At 42.0% G+C, this 19,307-nt stretch overlaps 1 protein-coding gene across 1 annotated transcript in view; it reads right to left on the reverse strand.

Annotated features, from left to right (window-relative positions):
* Positions 1-5,315, reverse strand: part of LOC122130477 (NACHT, LRR and PYD domains-containing protein 1-like) — a 10,570-nt gene extending 5,255 nt beyond the window's left edge. Inside the window, exon 1 of the mRNA XM_042705195.1 lies at positions 4,818-5,315. Within this exon, the coding sequence (XP_042561129.1) occupies positions 4,818-5,315 (498 nt within the window). The remainder of the gene's footprint in view (positions 1-4,817) is intronic.
* Between the last annotated feature and the right edge of the window lie 13,992 nt (positions 5,316-19,307).

Here is a 19,307-nt window from a genome sequence, read left to right on the forward strand (position 1 = left end):
GCGCCTCCCAGAGGGGAGGAGGGCAAACAGTCTGTGGTTGGGATGTGAGCTGTCCTTGACGATGCTGCACACCCTCCGCAGACATCTCTTGCTCTGGACAGCCTCAATGGTGGGGAGTGGGGAACCGGTGATGCGTTGGGCAGTTTTCACCACCCTCTGCAGTCTTTTTCGGTCGGCAACAGAGCAGCTGCCATACCATACTGAGATGCAGTTTGTAAGGATGCTCTCGATGGTACAGCGGTGTATATATGTGGACCTCCTTCAGTCTCCTCAGGAAAAAGAGACGCTGGTGTGCCTTCTTGACCAGGGATGAGGTGTTGGTCCAAGAGAGGTCTGTTGTAACTTTAAGTGTATAGTTTACATTTGACTTTGAGTTAATTATTTGACTACTGATTTAAGTGAAGTTAAGTTAAGCTAAAATTAATTTGTATTGGATGTATTTAAATATGCATGTTACGACCCCCTGCGCCCCTGCAAACATTGCAGTGGCCATGCGTGGCCTGCAGGCAACAGTGGGGATGATGAGCGTCATGATGGACTGATTATCCACACCTGGGGAGGTGTTGAGTATAAAGGACCAGTGGACACCTGTCTCTTTCTCTCTCTCGAGCTGGAACTCAACGTACAGACGTCAAACCCCTAGACACGTCGTTTTATGATTTGTATGGACTAAATAAATACGCGTTACTTTTTGTAAGAAAACGGTTGTTGTCTGCCTCCAATGTTATTGTTTCGGTCACGAGCCGGCCGGAACGTAACAATGCATAATTGCCTTAGTTAATGTGATTTGATTGATTGTTTCATTAATACTGTTGTTTGATAATGATGTAAGTTAAGGTGTGTTACTACATTTCCCATAGTGCACAGCGAGTTGCACTTCCGGTTAAGGTTTCAACGGTTTTTGCCTGTACTGTGTGAGTGAAAAGGTGACGAGAGATTCTGCGAGTAAAAGTTCTTCGGTTTTGTACCCAGTTGTGGACCTCCATTTATTTCCTGCTGGATTAAATACAACACTGTCCTCAGAGATGTGGACACCCAGGAACTTCAAGCTGGCGACACGCTCAACCTTGATGTGAATGGGGGGGTGTGTGCCATCTTTCTTCCTGAAGTCCACAATTAGCTCTTTGGTCTTTATGGTGTTGAGAGCCAAGTTGTTGTCGGCGCACCACACCGCCAGGGGTACGTTCGTCGTAGGATTGAAGCTAAGTTAATCAATTGGCCTTTTAGCCCGTTAAGATTAGCGAGCTGATTGAGAACAGCAAATATCGGTTCGTTACCGGCTGATCCGCATCCAAATCATGTGGTTAATTTCAACCAGGCTAAACTTACCGGGGCATTTGCGCGTGCACGTCCTACTTCAAAAGGCAGGAAAGGTCGATCACCAAAACAATGATTTTCTAGCGGTATAATGGTTCTAAACTCAAAGAAAAGGGCTCTTTTTTTCTCCGCTGGCCAGCAGGAGATGAACATGAACGCTTATGAAGAATACAAGACCATAATCCTGGCAAAATTCAACACCGCCACCGCTGTGAGAGCAAGGTGTGTTGGGATGTTTATAGGGTGATATCTATGTATGACTAACTGACGGCAAGTGTCAACTAGTACAGAGGTTCTCTCTACCGGTTCAAAACTACAAGGTTGCTAGTTCAAATCCCCTCATCTCCTTCCTCGATATAATTCTACATTTTCTTGTAAGTCGCTTTGAATAAAAGCGTCTGTTAAATGACTAAATGTATTAATAACAAATGCAATAAATTGAAGCAGTGAAAATAAATTGTCTGTATTTCTCTCTATTCTTATCATGAGTCCACCTTAATCATTTTCTACAATAATGATATGCTATGGTGTACTAATAACGCTCATATAATTATGAGTGCTTTGTTCTCCGCATCGCCGACACTACAAAAATGTACCACTCGCAAAAAAACGCAAGACAGTCAATGTTCGACTGTGGTGTTTGCAATAAATGACTCGAGAAGGTCTTGTAAATGAATGATTCCTTGTCGGCTGAATCGGTAGCGCTCATACAAGAATAATTGATCTTGGCGATTGCAAAGAACTCTCTCCCTCCGCTAATCTTATTAACTATCTAATATCAGTCTTGGTCAATGGGATCCCTCCTTTTTCCGGGGGTGTGGCAAGCTTATCCAGCTACACTTAAGTTAGCCTGCCCTGGAGCAGGTTAGTGCTAATCGATATGTAACTATGGTGATTTATCAAAAGTTGCTTCCACGAACCAAAAAGAGGGGCGTTTTTTATCTTAACCTGAAAATTAGCTCGCTAAACCGCTTAGCGAGCTACGACGAATACCCCCCAGGTGCTGGACCTCTTCTCTGTAGGCCGACTCATCGTTGTCGCTGATGAGGCCAATCACCGTTGTGTCGTCTGCAAACTTGACAATGGTATTAGAACCATGTACAGGTGTGCAGTCGTGGGTGAAGAGGGAGTAGAGGAGAGGACTTAGCACACAGCCCTGTGGCACGCCGGTGCTCAGGATGAGGGTTGAGGAGGTGTGGTTCTCTAACCTAACAGACTGGGGTCTGTTGGATAGGAAGTCACGTATCCAGTTACAGAGGGAAGTGTTGATACCCAGGTTTCGTGATCAGTTTGGAGGGGATGATGGTGTTGAAAGATGAACTGAAGTCTATGAACAGCATCCTCACATAGCTGTTATTATTGTCCAGGTGAGAAAGGGCGGAGCAAATAAATAAATAAATAAATACAGCTTGAACATTGCGTACACAAGTATGTGAGTGCTCTACCCTACACACCCCTACATGTCACTGACCAGTGAGCCCTGCTCAGCAGCACCCCAGGACTAGCATTACCTGGAGCGAACGCTATAATACACATCTGATGTTCACACTCCCCTGTTGTGTGTGTGTGTGTGTGTGAGCAGTATGTGTGTGTGCAGTGTGTGTGTGTGTGTGAGTGTGTGAGTGTGTGTGTGAGCAGTGTGTGTGTGTGTGTGTGTGTGTGTGTGTGTGTGTGTGTGTGTGAGTGTGTGAGTAGTGTGAGTGAATGAGTAAGTGAGTGTGTGTGTGTGTGAGCAGTGTGTGTGTGTGTGTGAGCAGTATGTGTGTGTGTGTGTGTGTGTGTGTGTGTGTGTGTGCAGTGTGTGTGTGTGTGTGAGCAGTGTGTGTGTGTGTGTGTGCAGTGTAGATGAAACATGTCTTCTTTATTAAAGGTCAAACCAGGGCATCAATAGATCATTTGCAGTTGAATCCAATCTGTTTTTCTTACCATGATAATGATTGTGTGAGTTGATGATGTTTGAACATTACGTTCAAGTTCAATCTTTTAAGTTACAGTTTTAGCAAATGGGTCCAATGCCTTTTGTAGTAACTGTGAGACTATTATCACTATGAGATTATTTTATCTCATGGTGCTTACTCACTGTACACCGGAGACACGCACGCACGGACGCACACACACACACACACAGACACACGCACGCACACACACACACTCACACAAAGACACACACACGAGCAGGGTGCGATCTGTCAAAAAAAACAGAGGGGGGGATGTTTTGTTTTTTTAATCATGAAAAAACAAGCAATAAAAGCCTTATTCTTTTCAAGTTAACGGTAGGCTCTATAAGGTTACATTGCAGTTATGCGTCTCACTAAATGACTGAGGCAGTTATGCCTCTCTCTAAATGTCTATGCTATCCTGTCCCTATTCCACACATCAAGAGAGCTTCCTGAAAAAGAGCTGGTGATGATTTTTTGAACTTGTTGACACATACATTGAGTTGCCTGCATGTACAAAAGCATTGAATGTGCATTTGATGCAGGTGCCCCATGAGCCTAACCCAGTGTGTGTGTGTGTGTGTGTGTGTTGTGGTGGCCCAAGCTGCGTTTGGGTCCCACTAGGTTTAAGTCGGTGAATTCCCTTACCAGGCCTATACAGGGCAGGCTTTAGGACCCTGGGGAGGTGTTCTGGGAACTAGGCAGATCGGGCTTTCCCTAATTGAAAGCTCACCTGCAGATTGTTTGACTAGTTGCTGATCAGTGCCAATCTAGTCAAACAAAAGGGTTTAAAGAGTCAGTAAGAAGGACTGACGAGAGAGAGAGAGAGCGAGAGAATTTTGAATTTTATAAAAAACTTTTTATTAGGTAAACAGCATTGCAAACAGTGTTTTACACATTATTCAAAAGGAAACAAAACATCAAAAACAAAATCATCATCATCATCATCATCAACTGAGCACACAGCTTTTTCACAGCACCACTGTGCAACAAAAGTATCCAAGTCATTCATTGCTTTGTAGAAACAAAAACCGAGTGAGACTCTCGACATCAGCAGATTCCTTAAAACAGGTACCACATGACAAAAATGAAACAATGCTCAATTACTCCCAACACATGGGCAAACAATAATTCATCATTTAGCACAGGGCAACATTTAATTTCTTCAGTATAAAAAAAGTCGTACAAAATAAATCGCTAACACCACACTTGATGGTGTTACACATACTGAAAAAACTAAGTAGACTTTATTTTTCCACGCAACTTTTTTCTCAACTTGCTCATTATTTTCCGGAGACGAAATACCTCCGTATCCTCAAACACACCCTCCCTTATCCACCAGGCAGCGTCGCTAATAAACTGCGAGCAGTCTGGAAAATGCAGTTCAACCTCCACGTTCCGCATCCCCTTCGTGACGTGTAGGAAACTATTAATGCTATCTGCAGTATATTTCCTATCTTCGCTGGAGAGCTTTACATCTCCCTGCGAACAATCGGACCAGTTTGAATCCATGGATTCGCAATCGCTAACATTTGTGTGTTCATCTTTCTTTATTTTAGTCACGTTAATCTCCGGGCCCATTTTTCTCTTCACCGGGGCTTTGAAAACTGGGTCTATGTCGATAGCCTCCACCACATCCACTGACGTTTGAGGGACTGTCAGTGTCTGTATTGAAGGCCCCTTCTTATTTCCAGGTTCACATGATCCAGCCGCAGCTAGCTCTTCTGCAACAAATATAGCGACAGCAGGCTCCATCACCACCGACTCACCCGCCACGGCTTCGGGGCCAAGCACAATCAGAAAATCCCGTTCAAGTCCGCTTCCCTCGGGCCCATCCACCGAGGGTTCTACCTCAGTGACTGGGGGAACGACTGTGGAGGACTCATTGGTTTTAGCTGGAGTTTTCTCCTTTTCAGTGTTGGCATTTTTGCCAGGACAATAGCGACCAATGTGTCCAGCTCCACCGCAACTGAAACATTTCAACGCAGTGTCTGACGTTGCATACACCACATAATCGAACCCTTCCACCCTTAGCTTCAGTGTTAGCTCAATCTCCTCCATGCCACTAATTAGGACCATGTACACTTGTCTTCTAAACGACACTAAATGTCAAAGAAGGGGCGATTTACATCCCAGAGGGATTTTTCGAAAATGTGAAACCAGCTGGCCATGTCGTTGCAACTCTTTAGCAATAAGCTCATCTTTGATGAACGGGGGTACATTTGAAATGATTACTTTCTTGGCGGGGGTACTGAGTGGGAGGACTGGCGTGAGGGAATCATTGAGTACTATACCCTGCACAATTACCTGATTAGCCTTATCAATTGTGCTGAGAAACAGCACAACCTCATTGTTCATTCGTGAAGCCGACTTCACGTTTTCGTGACCAATAATTTCACCAACCGCTAAACTACAATCTTCTACACTCGCGCTGCACTCAACTTTCACTCCGTGCCTCCGAGTTAGTTTTTCAAATTCCATGCTTCCCGCGGCGGCCATACTCCCAGCAAAAGCCGGTTGCAGACTCCACGGGCAAACAATCTGTGATATTTACAACACCAAACTAAACCAAAACCCAGTAATTGTAAAACTAAGTGCATGCACACATAAACAACAAGTACATATAAACAACACACAAAGTTAGAAAAGTTAGAATTAGACTCACACACGCGTTCAGCCGCTCAGTCACTCACTCACGCATGCGCTCAGAGAGAGAGAGAGAGAGAGATGCCAGTAGCACTGGATGCAAGCCGGAGGGTTTAAAGAGTCAGTAAGAAGGACTGACGAGAGAGAGAGAGAGAGAGAGAGAATTTTTTTTTTGAATTTTAAAACAAACTTTATTGTACAACAACTGAGAGCACCGTACATACATCAGTTATTCAAACATGGAGCAAAAGAAAGTTCATCAAGGAGACAGTCCATCAAGCGCAAGTTGCTTTGTGTCCATTTCAGAAAGAGCAATGTCCAGGCCCAGGTTACTGACTTCACGCAGAATGCAGAAGAGCCAGTGGTCTCCAGGCCAGGGGGTTCCATACATGCAAATTTGTATAATAAATATAATAATAATAATTGAGGGAGCAGCCACTTCAATTTCCCCAAAATAAACTTAACCTTTACTAAACCCCTTCCCAGTTCTTTTGAACAAAAACATCGTCACTCAAATAAACACCAAAATATTTAAACATTTCCTTTATCCAAACCAACCCACCCGACAAACCAGTACACCTTTTTTCCAACTCTCCAACCCAAATAACTTCACTCTTCCCCCAGTTCACTTTAGCAGAAGAAAGAAAAATAAAATAATTAACAATACCTTGTAACACATTCAAATCATCTCTGATCTTTTTTTAATTAATAAAATATATCAAAGTCAGCCTTTTCATTTTGTCTCTGGCACCGTTTAAGTTTAGAGTGCCAAATCTAAGGGCATTCGCGATCATGGCTGTGTGGAATTGGTAAGCATCGACTGCTCCTTAACTTTTTTTCTGAGTTTAGTCAGGAATTTTCGGAGGCGCGCAGCCTCCTTCCCAGAGAACACATTGTCTCTCAGAAAACAAACAACATCATTGATAAACTGTTGCCGGTCAGGAAAATAAAGTTCTGCTTCAACATGACGAAGCCCTTTCGTTTCATGTAAAAAACGGCTTATATCTTCTGCTTTGTACTGCAACGGTAAATCCCCTCCAGATGCACAAACTTCCCCCAGCGAAGAGTCAGACACATTAGAGCAAACAGACTCTTCATCACTATCGTGTTCATCCCCTTTCTTTGCCCTCGGTACACAGCTTGCACTGTCCTCAGCCTTTCTCTTGAACGGGGTCTTAAATCCACCGCTCATTTCAATGTCTTGGACAGGCTCTGGAGAAAGCAAGCCCGAGACTTCGGCATTAACACTTGCGTTTTCTGTAGGTGTTTCTAATACAGGTCTACCGTCTGTCTTACACTCACTCAAAGCAGTTAACTCTTTAGTGATCAAATTAACTGCGTTATCATTTGAAACAGCTGGAGTGGAGCCACCAGCTGCGGCTACAGGCTCCTCTGCAATTAAGTCAATGTCGGCTGTGCTTTCCATAGTTTCATGCGCACCTGCGCTGCTTTCGGCGGGGGGACCTTCAAAGTTCGGTTCGGACACTTTAGTCTTTTTGTGTGGGCAGTCGCGGACGACATGACCCACGCAACCACAGTGAAAACACTTCAACAAGGCATCAGTCGTAGCATAAACTGTATACTCAAAGCTATCCACATTTAGCTTCATTGTTAAGTCGAGCTCTTCCTCCCCATTGTCAAGCACCATATACACCTGTCTCCGAAAGGAGATAACATGCTTTAAAAGTGATGATTTACAACCCAGAGAAATCTTCCTCATGGATGAAACCAGCCAACCATAAACCGATAGCTTATCCTCAATCAAGTTATCATCAATAAAAGGTGGAACGTTAGATATAATAACTTTCTTAGAAGGGGAGCTAAGTGGAAGTACGGTTGTGTATGCGTCATTTAGCACAATACCTGTTATAATTAGCTGTCTAGCTTTCTCAATCGTAGCAATAAATACTACTATGGCACTGTTCATACGGGAGGCCGATTTAACATTCTCATGGCCAACTACATCACCAATTGCAAGACTACACTCCTCAACACTTGCAGAGGACTGAATTTTGACACCATGTTGTCTTGTGAGACGCTGAAATTCCATTATACCTGCAGCAGTCACGCTGCCAGCCAAAGGTGGCTAACTCCGCGGGAGGGCAAAACTAAAAAAATAAAGCAAACTAAAAACTATCCACAGCATCTGTAGAGTTTGATAACAACGAAAAATAATAAATAAACATTTTGCCCAAAAACATGTATAAAAAACGTACCAAAAAAGAAGTTAGAACAGTTAGAAAACACTCACTTTCAGGAGCCGCTCAAAAACTCAACCGCACGCATAACGAGAGAGAGAGAGAGAGAGAGAGAGAGAGATGCCAGTAGCACTGGATGCAAGCCGGAGGGTTTACCCCCTTTTCTGTTTGTTTAATACCTTTGTTGTAAGTTTGAGGAATTCCCTTGTTGCGTCCTTCTGAGAGCTGGGCTGCCACAGTGTGTGTGTGTGTGTGTGTGTGTGCTTTAAGGATAAAACACACAAACATCCCACAAACCTCACACTCGCCTACAGCTTTAAGGATAAAACACACAAACATCCCAACTCTACATAAACCTCACAATCACCTACAGCTTTAAGGATAGAACACACACAAACATCACAACTCTACACAAACCTCACACTCGCCTATAGCTCTCCATCAGGAGCACCTCACTCCATATTCACTAAGTCTGTCTGATAAAACATCAAAGATGTCTTTAGGGCATTAACAGACATCAATGTTCCATTCAATCACATACATTTCTCTGGCAGTGTGTGTGTGTGTGTGTGTGTGTGTGTGTGTGTGGAGTGTTCTGAGTTATCCTTACCCAGCTGTTTGAAGCGGAGGTCTGGTTACTGTGGCTCTGACTGCGCCTCTTCCCAGAAATCACTGACAGTTCAGTTCTCATAAATCCTTATCGCTCTTATCACTCGGAGGCCAGCACAGTTGTTTAATATCTACAACACAAATGAATAAATACCAACATATTTAACTTACATTAATAATATACAGTGCCCTCCACAAGTATTGGCACCCTTAGTAAATGTGACCTAAACAGGCTATGAAGTCAAATTATTGAAAGAATTTTTTTTGTTTGACATTAAATAAAATATTTTTCTCAGTAACATGGGTGCCACAATTATTGGCACCCCTAGAAAACTTAAGTATATTACCAGTCATGTTTTACATTTTTAAGTTTACTTGTTTGGTTAGGAAAGCTGGGAAAGACAAAAGTTGTTGAGCTGCAGAAATCCGGAAGAGGATATAAGAAAACAGTTGAAACAGTTAAAAATACCCATTTCCACAATCAGGGCAATAGTTAAGAAGTTCGAAGCGACAGGAGATGTAAGGAATCAGCCTGGAAGAGGACCTGTCTGTAAATTGACCCCACGCACCGTGAGGAGGATGGTTTGACTGGCAAAAGACATGAGACATGTCTTGACAAACTGATCAATAATGTTCCACACACACTGGGTAATCAAGAATGTTCCACACACACTGCCTAATCAAGAATGTTCCAAACACACTGCCTAATCAAGAATGTTCCACACACACACTGCCTAATCAAGAATGTTCCACACACACACTGCCTAATCAAGAATGTTCCACACACACTGGGATATACAGAGTGTCACATGACTCTACAGTAGGATGTTATTGTTCTAAATTAAATTATAATTAGACCAAACGACACTTAAAATCCATTTGTAAGAAAGTTTCTGTTTCGGTTAGTACCATTTATGGAGACAAAATGTCCACTGAAACTTCAAAACGAGATATATCTAACACAATACTAATGTTCTTCTATACCTGGATGTTGTCAGGGAGAGCACGCACACCTGTTGTGTAGTAAGCACCTTTAGCCAACAGAGGGCGGTGCTGTTACGGAAGAGGTGAGAACAGGCAGAGAGAGGGTGCTGTCTCCACTTAACTCTGCTTTCTGTGTGAGAGGTGCTTTATAAATATATAAAACTGAACTGAGGTGATGGAGTGAGCTGAAGTTGTTGTCACTAGTTTAGTGCACCGCAGTGGACATGAGGCTCCAGCTAATCAACTCATCCCAGGCCAAAAGGGTCCTTTGGTCTGGGGCGAGTTACAAGTTATAAGTCTTTTATTGTCAGATGCACAAAATGACACAGTGTCAGACTGGGCACTGAAATTCTTAGGACAAGGCACCGCCCTACAACCTAACATAACATAATATAACATAACATAACATACACTCTGTACAAGTACTCTGAACATAATTTACACATAATAAACATATAATAATCTAAATAACCTTACTAAATATACAAGATAAAGATACAATACAGTATGCTAAACATATAACAACCTATACATATAATAATAACATATATACAGTACATATAATACACATATAATAAACATTTAATAAACTATGCTAACCTATACTAACCTACAGACAGTCCAGTGAGGGAGTTTCAGGTGGTGCAATATTTCTGATAAAATATTACTGCTAGTGTAAGTAAGTTGGAAGTCACAGTATATGTAATTGTAGTGCAAACAGTAATATGAAAGGAACAGTGTATGTAAAGGCCATTTAAATCTGTGAACATGTGTACAATTCAGATGCCACACTGAGGCAAAGTTGATAAACTTTGATAAGGTATCCTACACATCTCTGAGGTATTTCTCCGATAACACTGAATAACCAACTGGGTATCTGAGGGGACAGGAAAGACTGAAATCCAAAAAGATCCGTGAAGCAAAGCAGTGAGTAATGGAAGGAAGAGGGAGAGAGATGAGATGCGAACGCCTACTGCCAAATATGGACATGGGTCGACCTGTGAACATTTCCTGTTTATCTGATCGTCAGTTTTTAAAGTCAGAGCTGTTAGTTTCACAAAGGAACTAAGAAAGATGTGAAACAGTCAAGGCAAATAAGCCAAGCAGTAGACACCAAAAGCAATCGCCAGTTTTACATACCAGTATTTTCCAAAAGATTATTATGCCCATTGGCTGTTGTGGTAAAGTCCTACATTACACCAAGGCCTAAACACCCAAGATCAACTTAAGAGCTATATCACAGCAGGAGCCGTTGGGATAACTATACATTTCTTACATATCCTACACTACACTTTCCCTTCACTGCCGTAGAGACGCATCTGTAGTAAGATGTTTGTATGCTATTTCTCAGAAATGACATTAACAGGCCACTAGACCGAGGACATGTCTTGACAAACTACCACATGGTAATGTTAAAGGTCGGGATAGCTTTGCGGTTAGAGCAAGATGTTAAACTCATGGAGGATGAAGATGGGATATATTTATTATCCCAAATAAGGCCAAAGGCAATAAAAACAATAACAACAATAAATAAATACAAATTAAACTTTCCAAAAAGACAAATAAATGGGCATCATGGCCACCAACATGTAAGCAATACGCAATAGTCGACTAGAAACATAGAAAAGGACCAAAGTGGCTAGTCCATGGTGAGAGCTCAAAAGACTTACGTCTTGATTAAACGGCAACTCTCCCGAACAAAAGAAAAGGAGAGTTAAGTAGCCTCGACATACACCTGTATTTGGCTCATGCCAATAATACATTTCAGGTGCGTCAACGGCAGGTACCGACACCTTTGGCTCATAGCAGCCATACTTAATCAAACAAATGTCCCGCATAGCTGGGAAATGGACTACACCAACGTAGTATACAGGCTCGGTGACGGCGTAGCCGACACATGATAAAGCAGCCAACAGCAACGACAACCATTAAAGATAACTCGGGTTAACCCCGAAGTCGCGCTTAATCGCGCCATCTTCACACACAAACGAACACAAGACGAGACATAAACAGTAAGACAAACGCTATGAAATATGATAATGAGGTATGATTTTAAACTAAATAAACGGAACATTTGAGAGACAAAACATTGAACGGTGTGGTTATTTTTAAACAGAATGACGTGCATAACGAACATATAAACTGTACATGTACACGAACATCGAACATGCGAAACACACACACAAAACACCTAAATAAGCTTACGAAGGCTTGTCGTAACATATCGTCAGCTGATCGAACATTAATCCACTTTTTAAAACTTTCCATTGCGAAAACTCTCACCTGAGAACTTCGGTTAGCCTAGGCCTCTATTCAAACCTTGTCTCGTTCTGTTCCTCTTCAGTATTCCAACCAGAAGTTACATTACCGCCGAAGGAGGTTGGTTGTCATAAAATCCCAAAAGGGTGTGCCAAATTTTGAGGGCGTGTGCTGTGCTACATAATATGGCACAGCTAAGGAATGTGGCTTTACCTGAAACCAATCCCAGTCCCCAGGCATTTCAGCCAAACTCTGCTGTCATGCGTCTGTGTGGATGTGATGCGTCACTCGTAAAACACATGAGGTATGGAGACACATGCCACTATTTATTGATAAATTGTTTGATTGCACAGTTTAAGTCAGACAGCACATCTCTTATTTCTCTCAATTCCCTGATATCCTCGTTGGAGTCGGTCGTGTCCCGTTGCACCTGCAGGGCTCTCTGTAGACATGGCCGCCGCTGGAGGGTTGGGATATACAGTGGGGAAAATAAGTATTTGAACCCCTGCCGATTTCGCAAGTTTGGCCACTTGCAAAGAAATGTGTGATCTTTAATTGTAATGGTAGGTGTATTTTAACAGTGAGAAATAGAATATCAACAAACAAATCCAGAAAACTGCATTTTATAACATTTATGACTTTATTTGTATTTGATGCAAAAAATAAGTATTTGAACCCCCAAGCAAACAGCAAGAATTCTGGCTCCCAATGACCAGTTATGTGCCCAAGAAGCACACAGATTAGTCATCATTAGGCCTAACAAGGTACACCTGATCTGAACTGGTGACGTGTTGTGGCATCACGATGGGCCAGCTAGCAGAGGGGTGTGGTGTTCGTGTGGAGGTCTGGCTGCCACACCACAAGATGGCTGCCAGTGGCACTACATCTCCCAGAATGCAGCAGGACCCAACAAGGTGTAGGTGCTTAAGGCACCTGATGGAAGGAGCATTTAAGACAGGTGGTGCCTGTTGTGAAAGAGTGAGCCACGAGAGCCGAGAGAGCCAGGAGGGAGAACGGGAAGCACCTGACGTGCAGGTGAAGCGCTTGCTGAAGCCGTGTCCGGAAGCCGTGTCCGGAAGCCGTGTCCGGAAGCCGTGTCCGGAAGCCGTGTCCGGAAGCCGTGTCCGGAAGGGGGAAGGCTAGCCCCAAGCCGGGAAGGACCTGGACGGACGAACTTTGAGTTTGCAACCACAGTTGGTAGGACTTAAGTTAGGAGCAACTTTATGAAGCCTATGTTTTGCCTTTGAAGAACTTTATTGTTTTGCTTCCTGAAATACTTTGTGTTGGTGAATAAACCTGATTCCTCGTTTGAAAGCACTTTTGCCTGCTCTGTCCTGTTGATTACGCACTGCCCTACACCCAGCTCAGTGGTAAAGCCTCTCATGATACCACAGTGTATAAAAGAAACCTGTCCAAAGAATCATACTTCACACCTTCAACCTCACCACCATGGGCAAGACCAAAGAGTTGACCAAGGACGTCAGAGATAAGATTGTAGACCTGCACAAGGCTGGAATGGGTTACAAAACCATTGGCAAGCAGCTTGGTGAGAAGCAGACAACTATTGGTGCGATTATTCGTAGATGGAAGCAACACCAAACAACAGTCAATCGCTCTAGGTCTGGGGCTCCATGCAAGATATCTCCTTGTGCGGTATCGGTGATCATCCGAAAGGTGCAGAATAACCCCAGAACTGGGACCACAGTCACCAAGAAAACCATTGGCAACACACTACGCCGTAATGGTTTGAAGTACTGCAGCACTCGCAAGGTCCCCCTGCTCAAGGGAGCACATGTACAGGGCCGTCTGAAGTTTGCCAATGAACACTTGAATGATTCTAAGGAGGATTGGGAGACAGGATGTGGTCAGATGAGACCAAAATCAAGCTCTTTGGCATCAACGCGACTTGCCGCGTTTGGAGGGGGAAGAATACTGAATATGACCCCAAGAACACCATCCCCACCGTCAAGCATGGAGGTGGAAACATTATGCTTTGGGGCTGTTTCTCTGCCAAGGGTACAGGACGACTCCACTGCATCGAGGGGATTATGGATGGGGCCATGTAACGTGGAATATTGGGCTTGAACCTCATTCCCTCCCATTGAAAACGCAACCTTAAAGGGGCCATATTATGAAAATTCCACTTTTTTAGTGCTTCTACACGTTAATTTGGGTATCTGGCATGTCTACCAACCCAAAAACGCTGGAAAAAAACCATTGGCGATCTTTGTTATGGTTCCTCTAGGTCAGAAACGTCATGATTGAGTCTGCAAATGAGATTCCCGTGTGTTGCCCTGTCACAATACATTGGGAGGTTCCCTACATGGCCTTGGCCCACCCCCCACCTCATCCCCAGCCCCCCCCCCCCACACACACACTCGTTACATACAAGACATTTGCCATAGCGCATCAAGCCGTTATTGCAAAGCTCGGATATACTTTGAATAGCTAGCTAGCTAGCAGCATGAAGCAAACAAAGTACTCAAGATGCGCTGTGGTGGGCTGCACAGATCTCTACATCACGTTCCAGCCTCAGAAGACACGAGCAAAATGGATTTAATTCATATTTGAAGGCAATGTCCCTGAATGAACTTCAGACGAGGGAAATGTAAGTATTTTTAAAAATAATTCTGTTACTTGCCCATTCAGTGTGGTGGTTAGCGACGTAAGCATGTTGTAGGGGGACTAATTCAAACAGCGATTTATCAACCGTGTTATTTTAGTGGTGGTTAATTGATACAATCGTGAATAAGTGCTGTGTCTTATCTAAACTAATCTCCTGAGCAAGCAAGAGTGCCAATATGGGCTAACGAGTTGTAGCTAAAGCCCATAGAAAAGAGCTATACAGCTGGCTAGCTATTAGCACTCTAGCTTGCTCAGGAGAGTTTAGCTGCAGAGAGAAGACACAGCAATTATTCACGATTGTATCAATTGTACATCTAGGTTTCTTTGGCGTCTGTTGTCACATCCAACAGCACAACATATCACGGGCATTTAGAACTGTGTGTGGGTTGTGGCCGTAAACAGCTCGCTAGCTATTAGCACTGTAGATTGCTCAAGAGAGTATCATAGCTAATAATAGTAGTTGATAACCAACGGATAATAATGTATCGCTAAAATGTATGATTCCCGTTGTTAAGGTTAGACTCACCTGCAGTTACCAAAACAGTTTGTCACTGTGGGGCATTTGAGGGTTTTGTGTATAGTACACAGTGGTGGAATGTAACGAAGTATTTTTACTTCGTTACTTTACTTAAGTACATTTTTACGTATCTGTACTTTACTTAAGTAAAAATAATAGTGCATACTTTTTACTTTTACTCCGTTACATTTTTTAGCTATTATCTATACTTTTACTCCGCTACATTTCTACAATATGTGCTGTTACTCGTTACATTTTATGAACATAGTTTCGCCAAAATGTTGCCTACACAAAACTATGGATTGCGTTGCTGTTTTGGAAGTTTAAACCAATCAGGTGGCTCTATCAACTCCAATGATATCAGAGTGCGCGTTTGGCAGCAGCACTAGCGGTAGCTTTGCCTGTTATAGTTGAACATTCAGCCTGACTACTGCCTATTCAACATGGATCCAAAGTCGGCCTGAACTGAGCCCTCTGATATGAGCCACCCTTGGCCCTATTTAAAAGATATGTTCGAGTTCAAAGGCCCCAAGAATGACTCCTGGAGGTTTCAATGCGTTTCCTGTCTCCCTCAAAAAAAAGGAGTTGCTAGCCTTCAATAATTCGCCCTCAAATTTAAAGTAGCATATCGAGGTAAGCAGGGTGATGGCTATGCTAAGTTAATGTCCCTGACTTTTGAATATTGATATATGTATTTAATTTGTTTACTGACATGATATTATAATGTTATCTAGCGAAATGCATGTTGACATACAGCAATAGCATCAAAAAAACATGATTGGACCTTCATTATATATTTAACGTAGTGGTAAGATAAAGCTGGTAGGTTAGCTATGTCAAGCTAGCGTGCCTTGTTCTGTCCAGTTTTACAATCACATTTGTTTTTCATGTTCCATGTTTCCCTTTTTTACACGTTTACAATTAAATAAAAGATTTAAAGATATCACATGGTGTCTTTATTCGTTTGGCTTAATGGTATTAACTTTGCAAATAATCCCTGGTAGATAACTTGTCATCCGCAGAATTTTAAGATATAGTGTGAACAGTATTACAGATGGTAGGCACAATAAGTACACCAACCTTTCCAATTAACAAATGTTGTTGCTTATAATTATTGCTAATAGTGACATCTGTAGAGGCATTTATTACCAGTAGCTATTTCTTTATCAAAATGGCACAGCCTAGACATTGAGAGACAACCCATTGCGTGAGTACTTTTACTTTTAATACTTAAAGTAAATTTAAAAGTAAGTACTTTTTACTTTTACTTAAGTAGGATTGTTGATGTAGTACTTTTACTTTTACTTTTATCTTCCTGGGTACTTGTACTTTTACTTAAGTACTAAACTTCAGTACTTCCTCCACCACTGATAGTACAGCACAAGTTAAAAATACTGTTCACTGTATGATTATTTCATAATGATTTATGAAAAAAATGCCGGGTTGGTAGTATGCCAATGTTATTGTACCTACTTTTCTGTGTTGTGAAACTGATATTAGGTGTAATGGAATACAACATTTCTTCAAATGCTAGAGATGTATTGGCTTTTAGTTCATGTTTCATGCATTGCAGTGCAAGGATAATGGTCAGTGAGATGACATTTTATTTACAGTATGGAGTATTTTCCTTTTATTACATTCAGGAAAAAACATGAATAACATTGCTGCTCTTGTGTTTAAGGAAGAACATCTGAACAGTGTCCTAGGCTACATCATGTGGCCTGTCAGACAGATCCTCCAAAGCAGCATCTGGAGCAGGAGAGCAGGACCACCCAGACTCTCCGTCCCAGAAAGTCCCAAGACCAGCTAACAAAGCTTCTGTACACCAAATACCTGTAACGTCTGAGCAAAGTTTACATTGTATTTAGAGAATAAATGGTAACACACATCTATTGAATCTTCCTTTGTTAACAGTATGGCTACTGTGGGATATTTTCATATGAATAAGGAATGGATTTATCAGATACCTGTTGAATGAGTGTAGCCTGGTTAAAATGGGTGTGGTATTGTATACCATGGAAGCTTTCTGATTGGATGGAGTCAGGTTAGAGGTTAATGATGTGATTGGATACAGGGTCAGCCAGTCAAGGCTGAAGTGGGAGTGTCAGAAGAGGTTTAAATGGCAGCGCGCGACGCTAGGCAGACAGAAATATTTCTAGGACTTTCTCTTATTGTGGTTTAAGATCTGCAATAAACCCTGCTGAAGAATTCACCATCTGCTGTTCGACTCCTGCTTAAATGGGACCGCGTGTGTGTATATTTTAGACACGACACTACTGATGGCACAAAGTGTGATTTTGTAATCAATGTTTTTATTATAATTGGTCTTTTTTGTATTTATTACCCATGTACTAGCCAGTACATTTAATAACTATGTTTAAAAAGCTCTGTGGCATTCTTTGAAGCAAGTCTATAGAAACAGTTTTGGTATGTAACATGTCAACAGTTGACTCATGCAAGATGAGCAGTAAGCAAAGTAAGACAGAGGGAAGATTCATTTATTGTATTTTCTTATATTTCTATTGCAGAAATCACTGATGACTCATATGCATAAAAAAAAAAAAAAACGTACTGCTATATTCAATCAATCAATCAATCAATCAATTCAATTTTATATAGCGCTTCTCTATATACCCGAAGTCGCTTTACAGAGTCCAGAGTCCAGTAGTCATACACACACAGTCATACCGGTGGTGGTAAGCTACCTCAGTAGCCACAGCTGCCCTGGGGCAGACTGACAGAAGCGTGGCTGCCAATCAGCGCCAACGGCCCCTCCGACCACCACCAACATTCATTCATATTCACACAATGCAATATAATATTCCCCTTAGATATAAGGCCCAAGGTCTGCTCTATAGATGTTGAATGCATTCTGTAGTGAGAACACTTTCAATCACACAGCTAAAAGTCCCGGATGATGCACGTTGGTTGGTTTGGAAGCTGCAGTAGTCTTCTTGTTACCTTGAATATTGAAAGTGTAAGTATCATGGAATATAAAACAAGATGACTGCATAATTACCATGTCATTCACAAACAATTGTACCTGTGGCATCTCCCTGCAGCATCCATTCTCAGGCTCTGTAGGCATTTGCTCACACTTGGCACAAATTTACCTGTATAGATAAAGAGTTTTAAAAAGTGACAACATTGCAGGTGAAGTGTATTTGAATGTTGTGTTACAATTACAGACACAAGTTGACAAATACAACAATATAATGAGAAAACAATGTTTGAACGCTACTAAACGGAGGTAAACACGTTACGTTATGTTCTACATTTGTGTTAGTGCCATTTTCCACATTGTAATTTAGACTCAGATTAAGATATTATGTTGTTTAGATTCATATTTTGTGATTGCTCATTATAATGATTGCATAATTGTATTTTATAGTTTTGCATTTCAGTTTAATATATGTTTAGTGTACATGCATTGCTTAGAATAACCAGATGTGCATGGGACATAAGAGTTGCTTTGGAGTGCGCGTGGTAGTGAGCTCGCGCATTGATGGATTGTATAAGAACGGTGCGATTTATTTCATTGTTCAGTATTCAGTAAAGACAGAGCGAAAACACTGTTTTCTACCGTTATTAAACGCACTAAACACGCGTAGAGACTCGTTCTTTCCGTCTAGAGTAGTTAAGTGAATGAATATGTTGAAAATGAATTCCTGATAACAAGAAGGGAACTTTAGCCACTACAACCTGCTTGGTCCATTACTGTTGTCAGATAACATTTTACTTTACAGCTGGAGCTTTACTCGTCGTGTAGCAGGCATAATGGCGTTCCCGTTACTTGCATTTACATAAACACTTTTCACAAACAGTAACTTACATAAACACACTGTATTTGTGACATACTCGTACATGCACACATTATTATCTAGCCTTGCGATGTTCTCGTCACCGACTAGACCGTATGACCTTAGCCAAAGTAAAAACAAGTGAAGTGACAAAGTTTACTTACCATTCAGAAACGTCCTGTTGTACCCTAAATTCTCAAACTTGTTTGGGAGCATCTTCTTGTTCAGGGTCTGAACAATCTCGTATCCAGTCGCCATATTTTACAAAACTAAACTCTAAGGTTAGAATGTGTAGCCCAAAACCGTAGAGGAGGGCGGGGGGAGGGGTTAGCTGGCTCATTAGCATAGGCGCTCAAAACAGCTCGCTGACAGAATGGCTGTGTTTGGCAGGGTAAAAAGGATGCCATTAATAATG

Source organism: Clupea harengus, unplaced genomic scaffold (genome assembly GCF_900700415.2).
Source record: "Clupea harengus unplaced genomic scaffold, Ch_v2.0.2, whole genome shotgun sequence".
In the NCBI taxonomy this organism is placed as follows: domain Eukaryota; kingdom Metazoa; phylum Chordata; class Actinopteri; order Clupeiformes; family Clupeidae; genus Clupea; species Clupea harengus.